Below are 24,892 nucleotides of genomic sequence, written 5' to 3'. Positions count from 1 at the left end.
ACGTTTTATTATGCTACAATGTACATGTACTCATTCTTCGTTAACGTCTATAAATGCTCCATTTAAGAAAACAAATATAACCGTGCGCACTTTTTTGTATGCAGGTTTTCTTTGCGCGTGTTTCCTTATCAAATATCCCACTAGAATCATCAAATATCCCACTAGAATCATTTAATATCCTAAAAGAACGACTTGGTGTAGAAACTTTAAAAGAAATCTGTCTGAGGGTGGGATGCAGGGAGTTCAAGATGCTTGGAGCCCACATCACGTGACTGGGTGTAACCAATGCCAGTGGCGAAGTTGTCACCTGGTGAGAGAATGGAATGGTGTTATACAGCTGTATCAAAGAATGACATCAGAGAAAGTCAATGACATCAACCATTATCATCAGTGAATGCCATCAGTTAACGACGTCACATAATGACGTCAGTGAATGCCATCAGTTAACGATGTCACATAATGACGTCAGTGAATGCCATCAGTTAACGACGTCACATAATTGCGTCATTTAATGACACCTAGTTCTACTCACCTGTCCTCCAATAGTCGTCCTTAAAGTTCTGGTTGACCCGAGTTGTCTTATTAAAACTGTCAGACAAACGGACAATTTAGAGTTGTAAAACTGTCAGACAAATAGACAATTTAGAGTTGTAAAACTGTCAGACAAATAGACAATTTAGAGTTGTAAAACTGTCAGACAAACAGACAATTTAGAATTGCCTTGTTAAAACTGTCAGACAAATAGACAATTTAGAGTTGTCTTGTTAAAACTGTCAGACAAATAGACAATTTAGAGTTGTCTTGTTAAAACTGTCAGACAAATACACTACTTAGAGTTGCCTTGCAAAAACTGTCAGACAAACAGACAATTTAGAGTTGTCTTGTTAAAACTGTCAGACAAATACACAATTTAGAGTTGTCTTGTTAAAACTGTCAGACAAATAGACAATTTAGAGATGTCTTGTTAAAACTGTCAGACAAATAGACAATTTAGAATTGCCTTGTTAAAACTGTCAGACAAATAGACAATTTAGAGTTGTCTTGTTAAAACTGTCAGACAAATAGACAATTTAGAGATGTCTTGTTAAAACTGTCAGACAAATAGACAATTTAGAGTTGCCTAGTTAAAACTGTCAGACAAATAAACAATTTAGAGTTGTCTTGTTAAAACTGTCAGACAAATAGACAATTTAGAGTTGTCTTGTTAAAACTGTCAGACAAATACACTACTTAGAGTTGCCTTGCAAAAACTGTCAGACAAACAGACAATTTAGAGTTGTCTTGTTAAAACTGTCAGACAAATACACAATTTAGAGTTGTCTTGTTAAAACTGTCAGACAAATAGACAATTTAGAGTTGTAAAACTGTCAGACAAATAGACAATTTAGAGTTGTAAAACTGTCAGACATATAAACAATTTAGAGTTGCCTTGTTACAACTGGTCAGACAAATACACAATTTAGAGTTGTAAAACTGTCAGACAAATATACAATTTAGAGTTGTAAAACTGTCAGACAAATACACAATTTAGAGTTGTAAAACTGTCAGACAAATAGACAATTTAAAGTTGTCTTGTTAAAACTGTCAGACAAATACACAATTTAGAGTTGTCTTGTTAAAACTGTCAGCCAAATACACAATTTAGAGTTGTCTTGTTAAAACTGTCAGACAAATAGACAATTTAGAGTTTTCTTGTTAAAACTGTCAGACAAATAAACAATTTAGAGTTGTCTTGTTAAAACTGTCAGACAAATAGACAATTTAGAGTTGTCTTGTTAAAACTGTCAGACAAATAAACAATTTAGAGTTGTCTTGTTAAAACTGTCAGACAAATAGACAATTTAGAGTTTTCTTGTTAAAACTGTCAGACAAATAGACAATTTAGAGTTGTCTTGTTAAAACTGTCAGACAAATAGACAATTTAGAGTTGTCTTGTTAAAACTGTCAGCCAAATACACAATTTAGAGTTGTAAATCTGTCAGACAAATACATAATTTAGAGTTGCCTTGTTACAACTGTCAGACAAATACACAATTTAGAGTTGTCTTGTTAAAACTGTCAGACAAATACACAATTTAGAGTTGTAAAACTGTCAGACAAATACACAATTTAGAGTTGTCTTGTTAAAACTGTCAGACAAATACACAATTTAGAGTTGTCTTGTTAAAACTGTCAGACAAATACACAAATTAGAGTTGTAAATCTGTCAGACAAATACATAATTTAGAGTTGCCTTGTTACAACTGTCAGACAAATACACAATTTAGAGTTGTCTTGTTAAAACTGTCAGACAAATACACAATTTAGAGTTGTAAAACTGTCAGACAAATAGACAATTTAGAGTTGTAAAACTGTCAGACAAATAGTTAAATGTATAATGCCTACAATTAGTTTAAAGATCTTGTCTAATGTATCTATCAATTTGACTATAGAGTTTCACTTACAATGGTTGGACTGTTCGCACTTCCCTGAAAACAAACAACACAAATCGACATTTTAAAAAAAAAACAGTTTCGTTTTTCACTAATCATAATTTGTTCTTCAAAGATCATAGCGTACTGGGAGCAGGGGCGGAACTACAGTGCCGCCAGACCCCGCAATGCGGGGGGGGGGGGGGGGCACGCCATTTAGTTTAGTGGCCCATAGCCGACCATAATATATTTTTTATAGTTAAAAAAATAATTTTCTTGCATTTTTGACTTGACGGTACAAGCTTTTGTAAATAACAAACAGATCTACTACAGTGGTGATGTTCTACATTAGCTAACACATGCTGTTGTGTAAAAAAAATATATGCCTGAGCTGTAGTGAGAAAGATAGACAAACGTTCAAAACACTTCCATGACTTATTTCCCTTTTGAAATAGTTAAATAGGGGCGCTCATAAGCTGCTTTTAATATATTTGTACTAAACAAATTAAAAAGCAATAACTTCTCTTAATTATTATTTTTTTAAGAAATGCATACTAAAGAATGACATATCATAAAAAGGAAATATCTTTGAAACAAATAATATAAATACAAAAAAAAATAAAAATAAACATAACACGAGAAACCATTACACATACAAAGCTTTCACGTTTTATAATCTTTTGACCGGCTAAGAACTAGCGGGTAGACAGTATTACAGCAATCATTTTGAATAGACTAATTCTAAATATTTAAAAAAAATAAAAAATAATACAGACTAATGCACTCACACACATGACATGCTATAATTTGATTAAATTGAAAAAAAATATTTAAAAACTCGATCAGGCTAGAAATGAGTATCTAATGTTTGTATTATGTATATATATATATATATATATATATATATATATATATATATATATATATATATATATATATATATATATATATATAGATATATATAGGGGGGGGCAGAATTTATTTTTTGCGGGGTGGCCCTTTTTTTCTAGTTCCGCCACTGACTGGGAGAGGTAGTTGAAATTGGTGGAGTGGGAAGGAAGAGTGAAGATGGAGAGTGGGGAGGGAGAGTGGGGGAGGGAGAGCGATGTCAGTCGATTTTTATTTTTGGGAGTGGGGGAGGAGATTGGTTAGACCCTGTTGGTAACATACTGATACGTCTCTCAATATAAGACAAACATCGCTCAACTTATAAGACAAACAAACACAAATGGGTAACAAAACACAAAACTAAATCAAAGATTCGTTAAAATTAAACAAACTTACACTAACCTACACCAACTTACACTAACTTACACTAACCCCCCCCCCCCCCACCACCCCTCCCTGCCCCGCACTATCCTGATAAAATTCACTACCCTTTTTACGGTTACACAATCGTACAATACGCTTTAATACAATTGGTTTCCTCTATAAGTGGTAATGTTTATCAACTCACCAATCTAGTGTAAATTTGTCAGATTTTAGTAGGCCAAAAGCCCCCCCCCCTCCTCCTCGTCTAGGGAAAGCGGTTTGTGCCAGTCACTGTTTCTTAAGGGCTTATGTTTTACAGTTATACAATCAATGTAGAACACATCTGTATGTAAAAGCTTGAAGCCATTACATTTATTAAAATTTAGACTATTTATGATTCAAAACTGCAGCATAAAATCAGCTTTTACATTTTTAAAACCCCTTTTGGCTCCCCCTAGGGTTGGCGCCCGGGTAGCCCCCCCCCCTCCCCTAGCTACGCCTCTGATTAATTAATTATGCCGAGGTGTCTGAAGCAGATGAACTCTACTCTCTTGGGCACAAACAGGAAATGATAATGATGATTAATTTACTAATGATAGTTATAATGTTAAATTACGTAAATTATTATGCAAAGGTTCAAAACTATAATGGTTTTATGAATGTACTAATCATAAACTAATTAGGTGTAAATCTTCATTAACGTGGTTTACCTTGCACTTGCATATACGTTGCTATCCTGTGTTTTACGATTGGCTAGAGCAGAACTTCCGGTACACACACCCCAGTGACGTAACAGGAAATAAATCCCCACCAGTAGAGCCACGCCCAGGATGGAGATCAAAATGACAAAAACCACCACAAAACCAGAGTCGTCAAAGACGTTCTTCTTGGCCACAGCCTTGGTCGTGCTTTGTGTAGTGGTGGTGGTCGTGGTGGTGGTCGTTGGTGTGGTAGTTGTCGGCTCCAACATGTAATGAAAGACAATTGTCACGTCAGCAGTTCTCTGAGGGGACCCGCCATCTTTACATTTGAAGGCTAGGATATAGCTCTTGCCGTCACTGGTCTCTGGGAGTTGTTCTGGGATCAAAGCGTTATATTAGTAAGAGATTTGTACATGATGTATTGTTACACTTAGGCTTTCAACCAGAAAAATTGGTTCCATTTTTGTGTAGCTTGTTGCTGCTGGATAAAGCAGATCTGGGGGGGGGGGGGGGGGCTGGGTGGAGTAGGGTGGGGCTGGGTGGAGTAGGGTGGGGCTGGGTGGAGTAGGGTGGAGCTGGGTGGAGTAGGGTGGGGCTGGGTGGAGTAGGGTGGGGCTGGGTGGAGTTGGGTGGAGCTGGGTGGAGTAGGGTGGGCTGGGTGGAGTTGGGTGGAGCTGGGTGGAGAGACTGGCGTTATAAAACAACTACTATTGTAAGTCATGGTGTAAGACTTACCTTTGTATACAATAGCTCCGTGTCTCGTGACTGTGAAATAACGTAAAGACTCGTAAGGTTCCCCGATGACGTCACTGTAGATGACGTCTTTATTTGGTGATGTCAGGTCGCTGTCCGTGTTGGGTAGGGTCCCTAGAGTTTCGGGCCGTTGCTGTTGGCTGATAAAGTAGGCTCTAACCTAGGAAAATGTTGGGTGCCTAGTGTTTCAGACCGTTGGTGTTGGCTTATAAAGTAGGCTCTAACCTAGGAAAATGTTGGGTGCCTGAATCTTAGGCTCTAGCCTAGGAAAATGTTGGGTGCCTGAATCTTAGGCTCTAACCTAGGAAAATGTTGGGTGCCTTGAATCTTAGGCTCTAACCTAGGAAAATGTTGGGTGCCTGAATCTTAGGCTCTAACCTAGGAAAATGTTGGGTGCCTTGAATCTTAGGCTCTAACCTAGGAAAATGTTGGGTGCCTGAATCTTAGGCTTTAGCCTAGGAAAACACCCCCCATTCACAAAATATATCCCCCTCCGCCCCCTCCCCTTAAACTCACGGCTGGCGGTCTACACGTGTTGTCATTGACGTCATTTATTATGACTGTGACGTCTACGGGTTTGCTGGCCGCTCCATGTACGTCGCTGACCATCAACTGTAACCTAAAGCTAGTTACTGTTATGGTATCGACATCATAGTCCTGGGAGAATGCGATTCTTTTGGTCGATACGTCAAATCTGGTTGAGAATCGAAGTCTTATTATCACCGCGGGTATCATGATGTGAGTGTAGAAGAATACTAGACTGAAAATTTACCTGAGGTAGTTGTTGTTTGATCTAACCGCGGCAGATGTTAAATTTACCTGAGGTAGTTGTTGTTTGATGTAAACGTGGCAGATGTTAAATTTACCTGAGGTAGTTGTTGTTTGATGTAAACGCGGTAGATGTTAAATTTACCTGAGGTAGTTGTTGTTTGATGTAAACGTGGCAGATGTTAAATTTACCTGAGGTAGTTGTCGTTTGATGTAAACGTGGCAGATGTTAAATTTACCTGAGATAGTTGTTGTTTGATGTAAACGTGGCAGATGTTAAATTTACCTGAGGTAGTTGTTGTTTGCTGTAAACGTGGCAGATGTTAAATTTACCTGAGGTAGTTGTTGTTTGATGTAAACGTGGCAGATGTTAAATTTACCTGAGGTAGTTGTTGTTTGATGTAAACGTGGCAGATGTTAAATTTACCTGAGATAGTTGTTGTTTGATGTAAACGTGGCAGATGTTAAATTTACCTGAGGTAGTTGTTGTTTAATGTAAACGCGGCAGTTGTTAAATTTACCTGAGGTAGTTGTTGTTTGCTGTAAACGTGGCAGATGTTAAATTTACCTGAGATAGTTGTTGTTTGATGTAAACGCGGCAGATGTTAAATTTACCTGAGATAGTTGTTGTTTGATGTAAACGCGGCAGATGTTAAATTTACCTGAGGTAGTTATTGTTTGCTGTAAACGTGGCAGATGTTAAATTTACCTGAGATAGTTGTTGTTTGATGTAAACGCGGCAGATGTTAAATTTACCTGAGATAGTTGTTGTTTGATGTAAACGCGGCAGATGTTAAATTTACCTGAAGTAGTTGTTGTTTGCTGTAAACGCGGCAGATGTTAAATTTACCTGAGATAGTTGTTGTTTGATGTAAACGTGGCAGATGTTAAATTTACCTGAGGTAGTTATTGTTTGCTGTAAACGTGGCAGATGTTAAATTTACCTGAGGTAGTTATTGTTTGCTGTAAACGTGGCAGATGTTACGGCATCGCCCTCTGGGTCTCTCAGCACAACACCTGGATCACATGACATGCCCGCCTGAAAGGTCAGGTGAGTTTTCAGGTGAGAGGTCATGAGCGAGGTCAGGGGAAAGGTCAGTGTGAGGGTGGGGAAAAGCAGCACCACAAAATGTGAGGGTGGGGTTGAATGAAGATGAAGAGAAAATCCAACTCTCAGTCCAAGTCAAAATATAGATCTAGTGTTCTTTATTAAAATTGACACAATCAACTTCCTGCCTTACTAGTCTATACTTTATACTATCTACTCTACTACTTCTATCTGTTTCCTAGCTCTACATATCTCTGACCGTCTCTACCATACTATCTACCTCACTACATATCTCTGACCGTTTGCTATCGCTGCGTATCACCTTCTCTTTCTACCGATACCTATTTCTATCTGCTACTGATCTCATTACTGACCCACGCTTCAGTGGTCAGCTGACCGTCCCACGTGACCGGTCAGCTCCTGTATATCCATTGGTCTGTTTAACTAAGCTATAGTCTGCTTCTACCGTGTGCCCTGAGCTAGCGTCATCACAGACAGTCAGGTGAGAGGCCAGGTGAGAGGCCAGGTGAAAGGTCAGGTCAGAGGTCAGGTCAGAGGTCAGGTGAGAGGTCATGTGAGAGGTCAGGTCAGAGGTCAGGTCAGAGGTCAGGTCAGAGGTCAGGTCAGATGTCAGGTCAGAGGTCAGGTCAGAGGTCAGGTCAGAGGTCAGGTCAGAGGTCAGGTCAGAGGTCAGGTCAGAGGTCAGGTCAGAGGTAAGGTCAGAGGTCAGGTCAGAGGTCAGGTCAGAGGTCAGGTCAGAGGTCGCGTGAGTGGTCAGGTGAGCTATAAGTAATTGAACAACAGGATTAGACTACTTTTTTTATAAGTTAGACCACGCCTTAAAAGCTAGTCCCACTTGAATCTAAGCGGACTTAACCCCTAACTTACTGAACCCTCATCCTGATTGAAACCTTTTCGACCGCACAGTGTGACAGCTAATTTACTATGCGCTCATTGGACGGGAAACTTAGCGACCCCTGAACCTAAAGGTCAACTTACCGGCCCCTCATTTAGAATACACAGGTGATTTTGTGAGAGGAAATAAGGCGGCTCGTTGACATTGACGACTCGTACAGTTAAAATACCAGGCTGGGAGTACCTGCAATCAAAGTGAAGGTTTAGCAAGCCATTTACTCATATATCCATATATATTTATCTGTCTGTATGTCTTTCGTTCTGTCCGTCTTTTATGCATTACTACACCTTGCATCCAATCACCATGCAACTTTGTGAAGTTTTTGATAATATACCCTTGGCGGTTTCTGTGGAAAAAAATCGCAGCGAGTTTTGATTCTTCCTATATACGGTATATACAAGTGAAAGTAGATTCGGTTTGACAGCATTCTCCACGAAACTTTGGAGTTGATTAAAACACACAAGGGGGGGGGGGGGGGGGGTTCTGCAAAATATCTTTTTTAATTTCGCAAGAGCCGTGCCCCGGGAGGGTGCGATTTTTATTTATATACGATAGGCCTATATAAAGTAATAGTCGGGTGCGTTCATCCGAGTGCCATGAAACTTTGGGGAGTAGATGAGAATACTCCCGAGAAAAGCACTTTGCCAAAAGACACCCCTTGATATTTTGTGAGGTCGTAGAAAAACCTGGCCATATCTGGGAAAAATCGGTAAAGTGGTCAAAACTGACCAGTCGTATTTCCCTATATAATTTTTGTTATTTATGAGAAAAACAGACGGTAATTTCAACATAGATTTTAGGGAACTTACCGTCTGTACATTGAGCTAATTGTTTGCCAGCTTCTAGGTAACTGGCGATGTCGTATGGAAAATATGTTGTCTGACTCAAAGCTCTCGACGAGAGCTAAAAAACGGCCGCGAGTGAAATTCTCTTTAAATGAGCTATATATCGAAAAAAAATCTTTTGTCGAACGACCCTTCTTGATATTTTGTGAGGTGTTAGTAAAATACCTAAGGATGTTAGAAAAAACTCGCAATTTCAGAGAAAAATCTGCAAAGTGTTCAAAACTGACCAGTCGTATTTCCCTAAATAACCTTTGAAATTTATGTGAAAAACAGAAGGTAATTTCAACGCAGATTTTTGGGTTTGTAACCTATTTACATCTGGCTAATTTTTGCATGCACCTCTATAGATGACTATGGAAAAACTGTTGGTCAGACTCAAAGTCCAGATGAGAGCTAAAAAATTACCGCGAGTGAAATTCTCCTTATATTAGATAGATATAAATAAATTGACGAACAGTCCCCCTAATATTTTGTGAGGTCGTAGACCGACCCTGGAGGGTAACAAAATAAAACGTTATTCCCGTCGGAAAAAACCCTTAGATTTGTCCAGATGCCGTATTTTCTTATATAAACAACTGTTTGTGAAAAAGAAAACAATGACCACGTCATTTGGTCTATGTACAGGGCTGGTAAATTTTTAAAGTAATAATTTTTAAATAATTTGTATACAATTTTAAATAAAAACGAAAATCAAAGTATATCATTAGTTTAAATAAGTATTGTGTTATTAAATTAAGTAGTTTATCGTAATTAAATGTAAAAATTAATTGCAAAAGTTAATTTAATATAATATTTGAGAAATAAGTTTTAGGAAGCCTTTGCACTTCTATTCACCTTGCAACTAATAAGTATGCTAATATATTCCACCAAAGTTTCTCTGACTTGATATTTTTCTGACTGTTTAAATTTAAGCACCCTACATAATTACCAAATAATCAATCATTAAAATCTCAAACGTTTTTGAAAACCTAGGCAGTATGCCTAGTATAAGAATATTCGAGAAAGTAGGGGAAATCACTCCCTGTTTATTTTATTTTTTTGCACGATTACAATACTTCCTCTATACTTCGTATATGAGAAAGTAAAAACGCATTTGAATTTATCAAGTACAATTTTCCGCACTATCATACACATTAGTACGCAAATTCTTTTTATACGAGATTCTAATCTTTTTACTTTTTCGTATACCAAGTTTAGAGAAAGTCTTGTAATCGTGCAAAAGAAATCGAGATTTTCACAGATCTCGACGTTTTACACCTTCCTGAGTCGAAAAAAACATAGTTTTGCAGTCTTGTCCATAAGTCTGTGTGTGTGTATGTGTGTGTCTGTGTGTCTGTAAAAACGATAATTTGAGTACCGTTACAGCTAGGTTGATGAAATTTCATATATAAGTATTATATCAAAATTTTAAATCCATATCAATTTTTCAGCGATTTCCGATTACCGGAAGTGGAACTTATTCTACTTTTAATTTTTCAAAAGCATATAACTTGACTACTATTTCAGATAGATAAACGAAAGTTCACATATAAGTGACAGATCTTATTGTCTGCCTACTTTAAAATTTTGAGTAAATTCCGTTGACCAGAAGTAGCAATTTACGTTATTTCCGATTTCTCAAAAAAAAAACGCATATGAATTTATCAAGCACTAATTATATTTCGTACTATTATACACACATTGTTTGCCGTTCATTTGGTGTAAATTCTTTTTTCTACGAGATTCTATTCTATTTTTAAAAGTTTAAGCAATTAAAAATGGATTAAAAGGCATGTCTATACCGCGAGTCGTCTACCCCTTAGTGTTATATAAGAATATTCGAGAAAGTGTAGGTGAGATCACTCCCGCTTTATTTTTAAAAATAAAGGATGTGTGTTGTTTGAGCTGTATTGTTTTAGCAGCTTGCGCAGTATGTGTGCGTGCGTGCGTTCGTAAGCGTGTGTATGCATGCGTGTGTGTGTGCTGCAAGTGTGCGTGCATTCGTGCGTGTGTGTGTGTATGTGTGTATGTGTGTGTCTGTAAAAGATATTTTCTTGTGCACTAGGCTATATAAGTTATAAGAAACAGAAAGACAATTTGCTGTGTACTAGGGTTAAATACATGTTAATACATAAACTTTATAGTAAACAACAATAAACAAGAAATAAATTGACTAAGCCAAGACATTTAACAAATTTTAAAATCTTTAACCAAATGCCTTAATATGGAACTTACAAAAACTTGTCAAATAGTCGACATGTGATAGTGTAAATGCTGACAGACTCATAGTCTAGGGCTTGTACAACTTTTACTTCTCGCGCTGCAAGAGAAAACCATATCCTAAAGAAACATTCCCAACCAGATCATAAAGAAACATTCCTTCAATCAGATCCCTAAGAAACCACATCAACCAGATCCCAAAGAAACGATATCAACCAGATCCTAAAGAAACATTCCTTCAACCTGATCCTGGAAAGCTTTTACGCTTTAAATTACAAAATATGCCTTTATGTCTAAGGTATATATGTGTGTAGACTTACGTTCCTAATTAACATTTGTAAAATCACCTGCTAAATCATAACAAGTTAGCTTACCTGCGCCATTAAATTCAAATTTGGAAAATTCTGATGATGGCTCAACTTTACAATCACAGAAAAGATCATTGTCACTGCAAACATAAACAACGCTATTTACACAATCACTGCAAACATAAACAACGCTATTTACACAATCACTGCTAACATAAACAACGCTATTTACACAATCACTGCAAACATAAACAACGCTATTTACACAATCACTGCAAACATAAACAACGCTATTTACACAATCAGTGCAAACATAAACAACGCTATTTACACAATCACTGCAAACATAAACAACGCTATTTACACAATCACTGCAAACATAAACAACGCTATTTACACAATCCCTGCAAACATAAACAACGCTATTTACACAATCACTGCAAACATAAACAACGCTATTTACACAATCACTGCAAACATAAACAACGCTATTTACACAATCACTGCAAACATAAACAACGCTATTTACACAATCAGTGCAAATATAAACATTGTTATTTAGTCACCAAAAAAATCAACAAACCTCCAACTGTTAGAAATCCAACAAGCTTACAAACATTTTCAACAATATAACAAACGTCCAACAAACTTCAACTCAACAAAGATGCTGACAAATCCAATAAACACCTTGACATCCACCGAACTTGATGACACAGAATAAACAAACTTACTAACAATTATCAACATACTGACATACATCTAACTTAGTATACTCAAAGTTAAGTATAGATGTATACCTAAAACAAACTTACTCGTCATAAACATTCAAGATGATAATAGATCTACTTCCAATCGTGTTCTCTGGGATAAAAAATTCTGACGGTAGATTTGTAATTTGTGGCCTCAGATTTAAGACTAGAACGAAGATCAAACATTCAAATACACGTAATTGTACACACACACATACATGTAAACACATACACGTACGTATACACACATACACGTTCGTTACCTGCATGCGACAGCAAAATGAATTACACCATGTGAACGCTACAAGTAACGCCCGTTTTAGGGACAGCAAAATGAATTACATCATGTGACCGCTACAAGTAACGCCCGTTTTAGGGACAGCAAAATGAATTACACCATGTGAACGCTACAAGTAACGCCCGTTTTAGGGACAGCAAAATGAATTACACCATGTGAACGCTACAAGTAACGCCCGTTTTAGGGACAGCAAAATGAATTACACCATATGAACGCTACAAGTAACGCCCGTTTTAGGGACAGCAAAATGAATTACACCATATGAACGCTACAAGTAACGCCCGTTTAAGGGACAGCAACATGAATTACACCATGTGAACGCTACAAGTAACGCCCGTTTTAGGGACAGCAAAATGAATTACACCATGTGAACGCTAACGCCCGATTTAGGGACAGCAAAATGAATTACACCATGTGAACGCTACAAGTAACGCCCGTTTTAGGGACAGAGAAAATCGAATAACATCTTACCTGTACACTACACCTTATTCCAACTCCTACCCTAAGCCTTACTCATCTTAACTCTTACCCTAAGCCTTAACCTCATCTTAATTCAAATATTAACTCTAACCCTAACTCCAACCTGTAACCCCAACCGTCCACTTGAAATACTTGACCTATTGTAAAGACGATGGTCAGATTATTTCTATTATTATGATTGTCCTTGACCTCCACGTCAACTCTGTAGTAATTTTCAGCTAAAGTTCGAAGGTCAAACTTAGTAGTCATCATTCCATCTGTAGATTTGAAATAATTTGTATTAGCATTATATTTAATACGCGACGACTTGTTTTCCCCATTGTAATGCTGTCACTGCTCCATCACACAACTCCAGACCTCTCCCACTTCAAAAACTTCATCTGTCACGATGAACATCCCTAACACATCTCACTCCCTACCCCTATCATATTATATATATATATATATATATATATATATATATATATATATATATATATATATATATATATATATATATATATATATATATATATATATATATATATATATATATATATATATATATATATATATATATATATATATATATATATATATATATATATATATATAAGCCTGAAAGGGGGGGGGGGTAACTATATCTAACTTCCAAGGCCTATGTATTAAACTATTCGGTCAGTGCAAGTCCGGCTAAACTCAGACTGGTTAAACCCTAACCTTAGTCTTATACTAAATAAAACAAAACAAAAAAGCTAACAGTTTATCAAATTTATTTAACAAAAAGAATGGAACCAAGAACCAAATGTGAAAAAAAACTTGATTCAAATAAAGACGAAAGAAAACATGACCAAACAATCGGACAGAACACAAGAACACACACATTTCACATTTTTCGATGCAATATTTCAAACCTTCGATGCCTCGGATAGTCTAGGTCTCTGAATGGAAGACAGACTTCCTCATCCCCCAAAGGGAATCGTAAGGCCGTGAAACATCCGCATCAAACACACATGTCAAACCAACAAAAATCAAACAAAACAAAAAAACCACACAAACAAAACAATACATACAAAACACAACATACAAAACACAACATACAAAACACAACATACAAAACACAACATACAAAAAAAAAACATACAAAAAAAAAACATCAAAACATACAAAAAAACGAAACACCCAGCCAAGTTGCAAATGCAAACTCACTCCACACGTGGTGCGCCAAACGCCCACATCGAAACTGACCAGATCCACATTCAGGCTATAGGGTAAAAAGGAATAATCCCAGCGGTCATTCGGCCTTAAATACCTGCTTGGCCGGAAGAGAAACCCCATAGACTATGTCTGGTATAACACTCACGCACCGATTCGCACACAAAAATATAATAATACAAATAATACATATTTATTATATATATATATATATATATATATATATATATATATATATATATATATATATATATATATATATATATATATAATAAATATGTGAACTCTACCTAATATTTCCAACGATCACCAGTCCGCAATGGGCAACTAAAAATTGTAGGGAGTTTTAATCCAAAACTAGCGTACCCGTCATCTGTTGGATAACTGTGGGTTTCGGGGGTCATCCATAAAAAACATCACGTCTGTCACTTATCGTCACAAAAAACCAGACCCCCACATTCAAAAATATGTTTTTTTATCTTTTAAAAACACCGAAAACACCGATTTCGGACTATCCCTTCATATACTGACGTCACAGGTGACCTACTCAACTCTACTTTACCTGCCCAGTGTCCCGCCAAGTCTTAGACAACATGTTTTTATCATTTAAAAAAACGATTCCAGCCGAGCATGTCTCTGACCACACTATCCCTTCATATGCTTCGAACAAAAAAACAGATGAACACTACTTCAACTACCGTGTATCCCGCCGAGTTCAGATAAGCAACTTTATCATTTACATCAAAAAAATAAAATAAAAATTGAAAAAAAAAATATCATCGACGTATTGGTCTAGAACCCGTGCCACCCGCATGCAAGCCGATTACACTAACAACTTAGCTATTTAACTCGTGACGTCACACATGTTTTTTTATACTATAGTTTAACTAGGCATGCTGCCCAGATTCGCTTAGGCTTTCGAAAACATTGAGAATTTGAATGCTTAATTAATTCGCCCGAGGGTCGGTCTACGACCTCAGGAGTTATGAAGTGGTTCCTACGTGGACATTTTTTTTCGATTTCTAGCTCATATAAGGCGCCGGTCAGTCGAGGTCAGTTTTGACCCCCTCATCGTAGACTTTTCGGCCAACCGGCCCCCGTGTTCTGTCGCCCCAAGGCAAGATCCTGCCAAATTTCAAGCGCCTGCGGCGCCGGGAAGTGCCCTATCGGGCACCGACAACTTAGCTTTAAATGTTATAGAGATTATCAAATTGCATAGATAAACAAAGATTTCAATAAAGTAATTAAGGCCTGAAATACTTTAGTATAGAAATGTATTACTTGAATAGATTCTAAATCTAGGTAGGGTCTACATCTGTGTAAGTCTAGTTTTTCCGTAGATCTAGATCATCTAGATCTAGATCTAGAATCTCTAGATCTAGATAATCTAGAATCTCTAGATCTGGATGATCGAGAATATCTACATCTAGAATCTATAGATCTAGAATCCAAATAGATAAAATAATTTTTTTAAGTTTAGGCCGAGAAAATCGTATTGTATACATTTCATAGCGTACATAGCTCTAAATCATATTGGAATGAAATCGTTCATATCTTTTTATTCTAAACTAGGAAGATGACGTCATCAGTTTCGTGCTCTTTTTTTAGTGTAAACAATAAGCGACGTCATTGTTAAATGCGTTCTTGTCCCAAGTTTAAACACTTTTACGGTTGCATAATTAAAATTGTTTTTCTACATGCGAATACGCCTTTATTTTTATTTTTCTTCTTTAAATAAAATTGTGGTTATACATTTAAAACACCGAACATATTGTTTTCAACAAAAGTCCGTATAAAAGTTCTTCATATATCGCTGCAGTTTCTGATGTGATGTCCGGCGAAAATATTTTGCGGACAGACAGAGAGAGAGAGAGAGAGAGAGAGAGAGAGAGAGAGAAGTGCGCACGTGGACCATTATATATTAGGATACTTTGAGTCTCCTTATGCAACTTGATTTACGCACATAGATCTAGATCTAAGTCTAGTAGTAGTAACTTTCAAATTAAATTTTATCTTAAATTAGCCAAACAAAGATTTATTTAAAATAATGAAGGTTTGAAATTATCTAGATCTAGATTCTACGACTCGTTTGCTTAAGTCTTAAGTTTAGTTTTAGCGTAACTCTTGCTAGATCTAGATCTAGAATCTAGATCTAATCATTAGACCTATTCTAGCTAAATAGATCTAGATCTAGATAGATAAATCACAATGATTTATATCATTTATTTAAGGAATAAAAAATGTATTATGATTATAAAATAATTGTATTTTTATCTAATTAATCTTTGGTATGTATCTAATTAATCTTTGGTTTGACCTAGATTCTAGATCTAGATCTATAAATAACTTGCTTGGCCACCTGATATTTTTAGATCTATAAAATAACTTTCTTGGGCAGATTGTAGAGCTAGAGAAATTTATTGTAAAACTAAATGAAAAAGACAGTTGAAAATTGATATAAGTGTTGTAACGTAATAAAAACAGCAAACGGACGTATTGCTAAAGTTATGGCCGACAGAAAATTAGCTTTAGAACGCGTTAAACTTTTGAATGGGCCACAAAGTCTATGATCGAAGCCGCCATGTTATTGTACAAAAAATAAACAAAACTTGTGACGTCACTATTCATCAAAGAAAGCCATTATTCATAGTCTTTTGCACTCACTTAAACGAACGTAGGCGCCAAACCGAACAAGGGAGGCCCGGGGCCCCAAGTAGCACCCTGTCTTGGCGCCAGAAGACAATTATAATACTCCAAGCTTATCCGTAAACGGAAAGATATAAACATATAGGACATGTAGGACCTGGCTTATTAACTGTTATTGATTTTAAAAAATAATTAGTAAAAAGTAAGTTCAATGTATAGATTAAATAAAAGGCAGTATTAAAAATACCTACAACATTTGCACTTGATCAATCCCCGCTAATTATGTGATTATTTTTTCACAACACCAAAACAAAGAATAATAAAAAGAAAATTATTTTCCACTAATGCAATGTTTTATAAAGGGAAGTAATTGTGTTTTCCTAATTTATCGAAGGGAAGTAAGTGCTAAAGGACTAAATATAAATAATTTTCAGACATAATTAAAAATGTTGTAAAAGATTATATATTTTTTTTAAAATTGTGTTTGAAGAACATGCCGACAATTACTACTATCGGTTTGAAAAATGAAAATTATTTCCAAACACTTTAAGTATTAATTTGTTAACTCATAAATTTAGACCATGAGCACTTTAATTAATCCATCAAATTTTCGATTTTTTGGTTCTTTGTTATATTCCTTTGTAATCCACGACAAACATTTTGCAAACAAGCATACAGAATTGAACTTTGTATATTAGATAGATAGATAGATAGATCACAAGTTCTATATATCCTATACCTCAAAAAAGGACTGAAAACCTCCAGAGTTTCTTCCAGGCATCTAAGCCCCCCCCCCCCTCGAGGAAAGTCTACTAGTCTACTACCCCCTCCCCAAACGTCCGCCCCCCCCCCCCCCCCCCCCGAGAGAGAAAAGTATGGAAGAAACACTGGAAACCTCACTTCCAATAACAAAACTGTAAATCATCTTTCGTACCTTTCTTCGTAGCTGGTAAACATAGATGGTCAGGCATTTAAATCTATAATGTCTGGATCCTTGCGAGTGAGAGCTAATTCTCAATATAGACACTATCTGGCTGAATAACTTTCAATTGCTGTACATTTTTTTAAAGAGGCGCCAATCGTAAACTCATTTGTCAGAATGTGTGTTTTTTAACTCTAAAATTAACCCATTTTATTGCCATAAGTGAATGCTCTCCGGACTATTTATTTTATGGAGCGTCGGCTTTATGTAAACAATTTCTGGGTAGGAGGTGATGACAGCTGTTATTTATACTAAAGTGTGTACTTGAGTTCGATATTTTGAAACAAAATTTTTAAAGTAAATGTATTTCAAGTATTAAAGCATTGTAAAAATCAAACAACTTCGCTTTGTAGTGAAATTTACTAAAATTGGAAAAGGAAATTTGGGGACCCCTAAAATTTGGGGGCCCCTGACTATAGCCCTCTGAGCCCTCACCCCTTAATCAGCAGATGATCGTATCTTCACAATCACTGACCGGCTACCAAAGCTATTACTCTGTAGCGGAATATGGGGGGCGGGGGGGGGGGGGGGGTTGAAATGGGCTGCAGTCAGAAGCCCCCGATTTTTAGGGGACCAAATTTACCGCTTAATTGTTTGTTTTCATTATAAAAACAAAAGTTTATATGTTTGCATCACAAGCTGTCTTTTTTTTTTAAATATCCGACACGGCAACACGCTTAAGAATAAATACCAGCTGCGATCACCTCCTACCCAGACATTGTTTATGTAAAGCTGAAGCTTCCTTAAAAAACACAAACAGTAGCAGAATTGTGACAAATGTCTTTGTCACATTTCATTATGTTCGACTCACTGTTGTCAATAGAGAATATATTCTGCATCGGTTCTCTGTAGATGATTGAGTAGGTCAGTAGGTCATGTTCTGGATCAGTGGCCGTTGCATTGAATACACCAGAGCCCACAGGGTACGGGTGTTTGGAGTCTAAGGTCAAGTTGACTGAAACATTTCAAATGACCACACATTGGGGCTAATAGTAACCTATACGATTAGGAGTACAAAGCAAGACATGACAACCAAATATTTATACAAAACTAGAGTACTCGTCGCACGTTGCTGTAACCTGGTTCTACGCTTGGGTGTATTTTTAGACGTGTGTTTTTATTTATTATAAGAGAGTTCTTTCAATTTTAAACAAAGCCAGCGTCATACTCCCTGAATCTTATAGTGGTGCAATTTTTTTGACACTACCAGCCTGACGCCCCTTCACGTGCTGTATCAACGCCTTCAATGTAGGTTAATACAGGTTAAGACAGACAGACAGACAGACAGACAGACAGACAGACAGACAGACAGACAGACAGACAGACAGACAGACAGACAGACAGACAGACAGACAGACAGACAGACAGACAGACAGACAGACAGACAGACAGACAGACAGACAGACAGACAGACAGACAGACAGACAGACAGACAGACAGACAGACAGACAGACAGACAGACAGACAGACAGACAGACAGACAGACAGACAGACAGACAGACAGACAGACAGACAGACAGACAGACAGACAGACAGACAGACAGACAGACAGACAGACAGACAGACAGACAGACAGACAGACAGACAGACAGACAGACAGACAGACAGACAGACAGACAGACAGACAGACAGACAGACAGACAGACAGACAGACAGACAGACAGACAGACAGACAGACAGACAGACAGACAGACAGACAGACAGACAGACAGACAGACAGACAGACAGACAGACAGACAGACAGACAGACAGACAGACAGACAGACAGACAGACAGACAGACAGGTGTGTACCGTATTTGCCTGTGTGGACAAACGTTGGTGGTAAGTTGATAATGTTGACCGTCAGCTTGGGGTGAGCAACAAATGACTCGTTTAGAGCTGAGCAGATGATCCCAATTTCATAGGTGGGTGTAGTTTGAGCTGACAGCCGCCCGCCTTCAAATATCACGGTGTTTCCTAGAGAGAGATGGTTGAAGACAGTAGTTCATTTAACTGAACTGCAGTTTGTAATAGAAAATGTGGGGGCTGCAATATGTTGGGCGCCTCGGGCTACTTTCCCAACAGCCCCTTCACTTTGTAACACAACTGTTTGCATCGAGTTACAATAAAATAATATTACAAACCTTGATTGTAACAATACAATAGTGTTACGTGCCTAGATTGTAACAATACAATAGTGTTACGTGCCTAGATTGTAACAATACAATAATGTTACAAACCTAGATTGTAACAATACAATAGTGTTATAAACCTTGATTGTAACAGTACAATAGTGTTACATGCCTTGATTGTAACAGTACAATAGTGTTACATGCCTAGATTGTAACAATACAATAGTGTTACATGCCTAGATTGTAACAGTACAATAGTGTTACATGCCTTGATTGTAACAGTACAATAGTGTTACATGCCTAGATTGTAACAATACAATAATGTTATAAACCTTGATTGTAACAATACAATAATGTTACAAACCTTGATTGTAACAATACAATAGTGTTACATGCCTTGATTGTAACAATACAATAGTGTTACATGCCTTGATTGTAACAATACAATAATGTTATAAACCTTGATTGTAACAATACAATAATGTTACAAACCTTGATTGTAACAATACAATAGTGTTACATGCCTAGATTGAAACAATACAATAGTGTTACATGCCTTGATTGTAACAATACAATAATGTTATAAACCTTGATTGTAACAATACAATAATGTTACAAACCTTGATTGTAACAATACAATAGTGTTACATGCCTTGATTGTAACAGTACAATAGTGTTACATGCCTAGATTGTAACAATACAATAATGTTATAAACCTTGATTGTAACAATACAATAATGTTACAAACCTTGATTGTAACAATAAAATGTTACATACCTTTGTGTTACAATAAAATAATGTTACACACCTTGATTGTTACAATAAAATAATGTTACACACCTTGGATGTCAAATTGAAATGGTGCTGTCGGTGGAATTGTGTAGTTTAGATGACAATTAAATTCGACTAAATTTTGTGCGACGACCTAAAAGTTTAAAGGTCCAAGAATTTCAATTAGTCAGTACTGGAGTTAATTAGTGTAACATACAATTATGTGGTGATAGAACGATGAGTTAATGTTGTATCGAGGCAAACAAAACGTCTTGGAATCATGTCATAATTTTTGTGCTTTATTAAGCTTCATCACAAGTGTGATGAACGGCCAAGTACAAAGCACTAACATTCCAACATAGACAATGTTAACGATTGGACAAGGCAGTTATAAACATTGCAATAAACAACAGATCAACAAATAATCAATGTAAGCAGAAATGTCTGGATTTGTTAACGGTGATTAAAAATTGACTAATTTTTTGAAGGTAAACTTCAACTCTGACATACAACATAGCCGGCACGATGAAGGTACTTAACATACAACATAGCCGGCACAATGAAGGTACTTAACATACAACATAGCCGGCACAATGAAGGTACTTAACATACAACATAGCCGACACAATGAAGGTACTTAACATACAACATAGCTGGCACAATGAAGGTACTTAACATACAACATAGCCGGCACAATGAAGGTACTTAACATACAACATAGCCGACACAATGAAGGTACTTAACATACAACATAGCTGGCACAATGAAGGTACTTAACATACAACATAGCCGGCACAATGAAGGTACTTCACATACAACATAGCCGGCACAATGAAGGTACTTAACATACAACATAGCCGGCACAATGAAAGTACTTAACATACAACATAGCCGGCACAATGAAGGTACTTAACATACAACATAGTCGGCACAATGAAGGTACTTAACATACAACATAGCCGGCACAATGAAGGTACTTAACATACAACATAGCCGGCACGATGAAGGTACTTAACATACAACATAGCCGGCACAATGAAAGTACTTAACATACAACATAGCCGGCACGATGAAGGTACTTACAGTGGTGTTTAACCTGGTCACGTGACTAATGCTTTCCTTCAACTCAGTGACACGGGGAGAGAAAAAAATCATCTTCAAAAAAAAAAATTTAAATGTTTAATTGGGCGTGTCGAACATTAACTCTAGTCACAATCACAATTCTATCATTGAATCTATACCCAATCCTAGCTATAACTCTAGTCACAATCACAATTCTATCATTGAATCTATCCCCAATCCTAGCTATAACCCGAAACCTAACAAATATTTAAACAGTGGTGTAGTGAGTGGGTGTGGTGCGGCGATGTGCGGACTGCATTGGGTGTCACCATTTATGGGGTGACACCACGGCAAAAAATAGTCAAATATATACAGAATTAAACCGGGAGAAATCCCCCTAAATTTTCTCGAAATTCTAATATAACAGTACGGGGGATGGCAACAAGGGATATAGACATGATTGATTTTTTTTATCCATTTTTTATTACTCACACTTTTTAAAATAGAATAAAATTTTGTAGGAAAAAACTGCGCACCAAGTAAACGCCAAATAAAATGTGTATAATAGTGCGGAATATTATTAGTACTTTCTACATTCACATGCTTTTTTTGAGAAATCGGAAATAGCGTAAATTACTACTTCCGGTCAATGGAAATTACTCAAAATTTGAGAAAAGACAGAGAATTAGATCTTTCACTTACTTAAATAGTACTCGAGTTATATGCTTTTGAAAAATTGAAATTAGAAAAAGTTCTATTTCCGGCTACCGGAAATCGCTGAAAAGTTTATTTGTAACTACAAAATTTGTTATAATACTGAAATTTCATCAACCTAGTTTTAACGGTACTCATGTTATCGGTTTCACAGACACGCATACACACATACACACACATACATACAGACAAGATTGCAAAACTATGTTTTTCCGAATCAAGGAGGTGTAAAACGTCCAGATTTGCAAAAAATCTCGATTTTTTTTCACGATTACAATACTTTCTCTATACTCTGTATACGCGAAATAAATAAATACAACATCCACCAAAAAGGTAGAATCATTTCCACATTCACATGCGTATACAAATACAAGTTTAAATGGAATATATATATATATATATATATATATATATATATATATATATATATATATATATATATATATATATATATATATATATATATATATATATATATATATATATATATATATATATATAATATATATATATATATATATATATATATATATATATATATATATATATATATATATATATATATATATATATATATATATATATATATATATATATATATATATATATAAATATATAATATATATATATAATATATATATATATATATAATTATATTGTGCTGTATATGAAGCAAAAGGCTGTTATCAAGTGTTGAGAAACAAACATTATATGAATATAATTTTAAGCTTTAGATCAGCTCAACTCTAATTAATCGCTGTGATGTAAAGAGCGTTACTATAAATACTAGGTCCAACTTTTAAAACAACGTACCGGTGTTTGTCCAAGTATCGAAACACAGAACACCATGGCGTCTGTCAACAAAACTAGAAGCAACGACGTCATCATGGCAACCGGGTTAACTTGTCCAGGTAGATATAGTAGTTCTGTAGATCACAAAAAACACTGTGTCATTCAAACGATTTTAACTGTATTCATTTGAAGATTTAAAAAAAAGTAAAACTATATTTAGACTATTTTTTTACTTTAAACTTCAAGTGACAGGATGTTTTTAAAAAATCACTAGCGTGCCCGTCCCGCACGATGCCGCGGTCTCAGAAGAAAGTAGTACTCAAAATTTTAAGGTTTCATCAATACGTTACCAATCCCATATTCTTCGACGTGTTTTCTTAAATTGACTTATTTAAATGTAAGTAATGCCTGCGCTGTATTTCTTGAATTATATTTGACGGGGCACGGGTCTGCCCACACTACCCCCCTGTACGCCCAGGGCGTGCTGTATGAAAGTCTTGAGTGTACGTTAATTACTCTCCGTAATACTGAGGTAGAACATACTTCGGCGACCACCCAGGTGTCAGGGACGTGGTTTCGGGAGCCCCCGGATTTAATACCACAGGGGCGCCGCCCCTGAGTCGGTTTATACATTGAATGTCGTGTGCCATCGCGGCAATATTGTAGGGTGCCATAGCGCTCACGTGATAGCTCTGGGCGCCATATCGCTCTCTGGAAAGCCCGGGTGCCAAATCGTCAAATTTAATTTTCAATTAAAGGTCTATACGTAATTATGGACATTTGAAAAGATATAAACACAAAGCTTAATACAAACGCAAACATAAATACGAACATAAATGCAAACATAAACACAAATCTAAACGCAAACATAAACGCAAACGCAAAAATAAACACAAGCTTAAATGCAAAGAATAAAAGCAAACAATGTTGTCTTAAACATAATCGCAAACCTAAACAAAAACATTTAGTACATTTAGAAACGGCTTCTAAACAATTTTTAATAAAAATAATTAGCAAACAATACATTAAAGGGAAGTAATTGCTACAAAGTATTTTGTATAATTTTTCATATAAAATTATAATTTAGTTTGTCTTTTGTTCTTTTCTAATTACGTCATTTATAATTTTGAGTTATAAAACTAAACATTTTTTTGAAAATAATCAATATCGATTTTGTTAGACATGAATGTACAAACATTTACACTTTAAAAATATTACACAATGGCGATCAACTCGAATTTGTAACCGAATTTTGCAAAAGTCCGTCCACAACAGAGACACAAGTGTTCTTTGAGCTTTATATCTTTATGTAGATGCTCAGTGTGTTAAAAACAAATCTAGAAAAATGTTTGTTTACTTCAACTGAAAGAAGCTAATAGGCATTCTATTTCAATCACGCTAACAGAAACATAATACAACTGATCACACACAAACAGAATATAATTGATTTTAAACATCACAATCATATTATAACTGATTTCACATATCATAATCAGAATATAACTGATTTCAAATACACAAACAGAATATAACTGATTTCAAATACACAAACAGAATATAACTGATTTCAAATACACAAACAGAATATAGCTATTCCCGACAGAAGATGATTTCAATATTGGGTAACAGCAACCAGGTGTTGTAGCTAGATAAGTCTCAAATCGTAGATCACCCCTTTATAGCACTAGTCACGCTGAGAGTCATAAAACTGTCAGTGGGCTTACGTCTCGCTTCTATTATGAGTCAGTGGGCTTTTGTTCCCAACATTAAAAAAAATTTTCATAAAAAAACGTTTTAATAACAAGCTTTTGTGTAATAATGCACTAAAAGTAGAAAATAAATTATAGACTACCATTTAAATAACTATAAAGAAAAGCGTGGGTCACTTAGTA

General features: G+C 36.0%; 1 protein-coding gene across 1 annotated transcript; it reads right to left on the bottom strand.

Annotated features, from left to right (window-relative positions):
* On the bottom strand, positions 1–20,714 carry LOC131951743 (uncharacterized). The gene is made up of 18 exons (XM_059314127.1): positions 20,697–20,714; positions 20,502–20,586; positions 19,342–19,506; positions 18,361–18,504; positions 12,865–12,984; positions 12,013–12,115; positions 11,267–11,340; positions 10,908–10,992; positions 7,932–8,031; positions 6,829–6,923; positions 6,406–6,424; positions 6,171–6,217; positions 5,633–5,810; positions 5,099–5,276; positions 4,373–4,739; positions 2,445–2,468; positions 533–588; positions 1–307 (listed from the first exon to the last, which is right to left on the bottom strand). Exons 1-18 carry the CDS (start codon positions 20,712–20,714, stop codon positions 207–209), a joined length of 1,959 nt encoding a protein of 652 aa, XP_059170110.1. The 3' UTR covers positions 1–206.
* Between the last annotated feature and the right edge of the window lie 4,178 nt (positions 20,715–24,892).

This window comes from Physella acuta, unplaced genomic scaffold, assembly GCF_028476545.2.
Source record: "Physella acuta isolate Inbredline_101_S28 unplaced genomic scaffold, ASM2847654v3 ptg000067l, whole genome shotgun sequence".
NCBI lineage: Eukaryota > Metazoa > Mollusca > Gastropoda > Physidae > Physella > Physella acuta.
The sequence above is the reverse complement of the archived record's forward strand: the minus strand, read 5'-3'. Positions and strand labels throughout refer to the sequence as shown.

Bases quoted from the DNA above. Each gene is read 5' to 3' on its own strand.
- LOC131951743 (XM_059314127.1), bottom strand. The intron at 4,740-5,098 runs GTAAGTCTTACA...CTTTGATCCCAG, and splicing joins CGGAGCTATTGTATACAAAG to AACAACTCCCAGAGACCAGT. The intron at 589-2,444 runs GTAAGTGAAACT...TTTGTCTGACAG, and splicing joins GTGCGAACAGTCCAACCATT to TTTTAATAAGACAACTCGGG.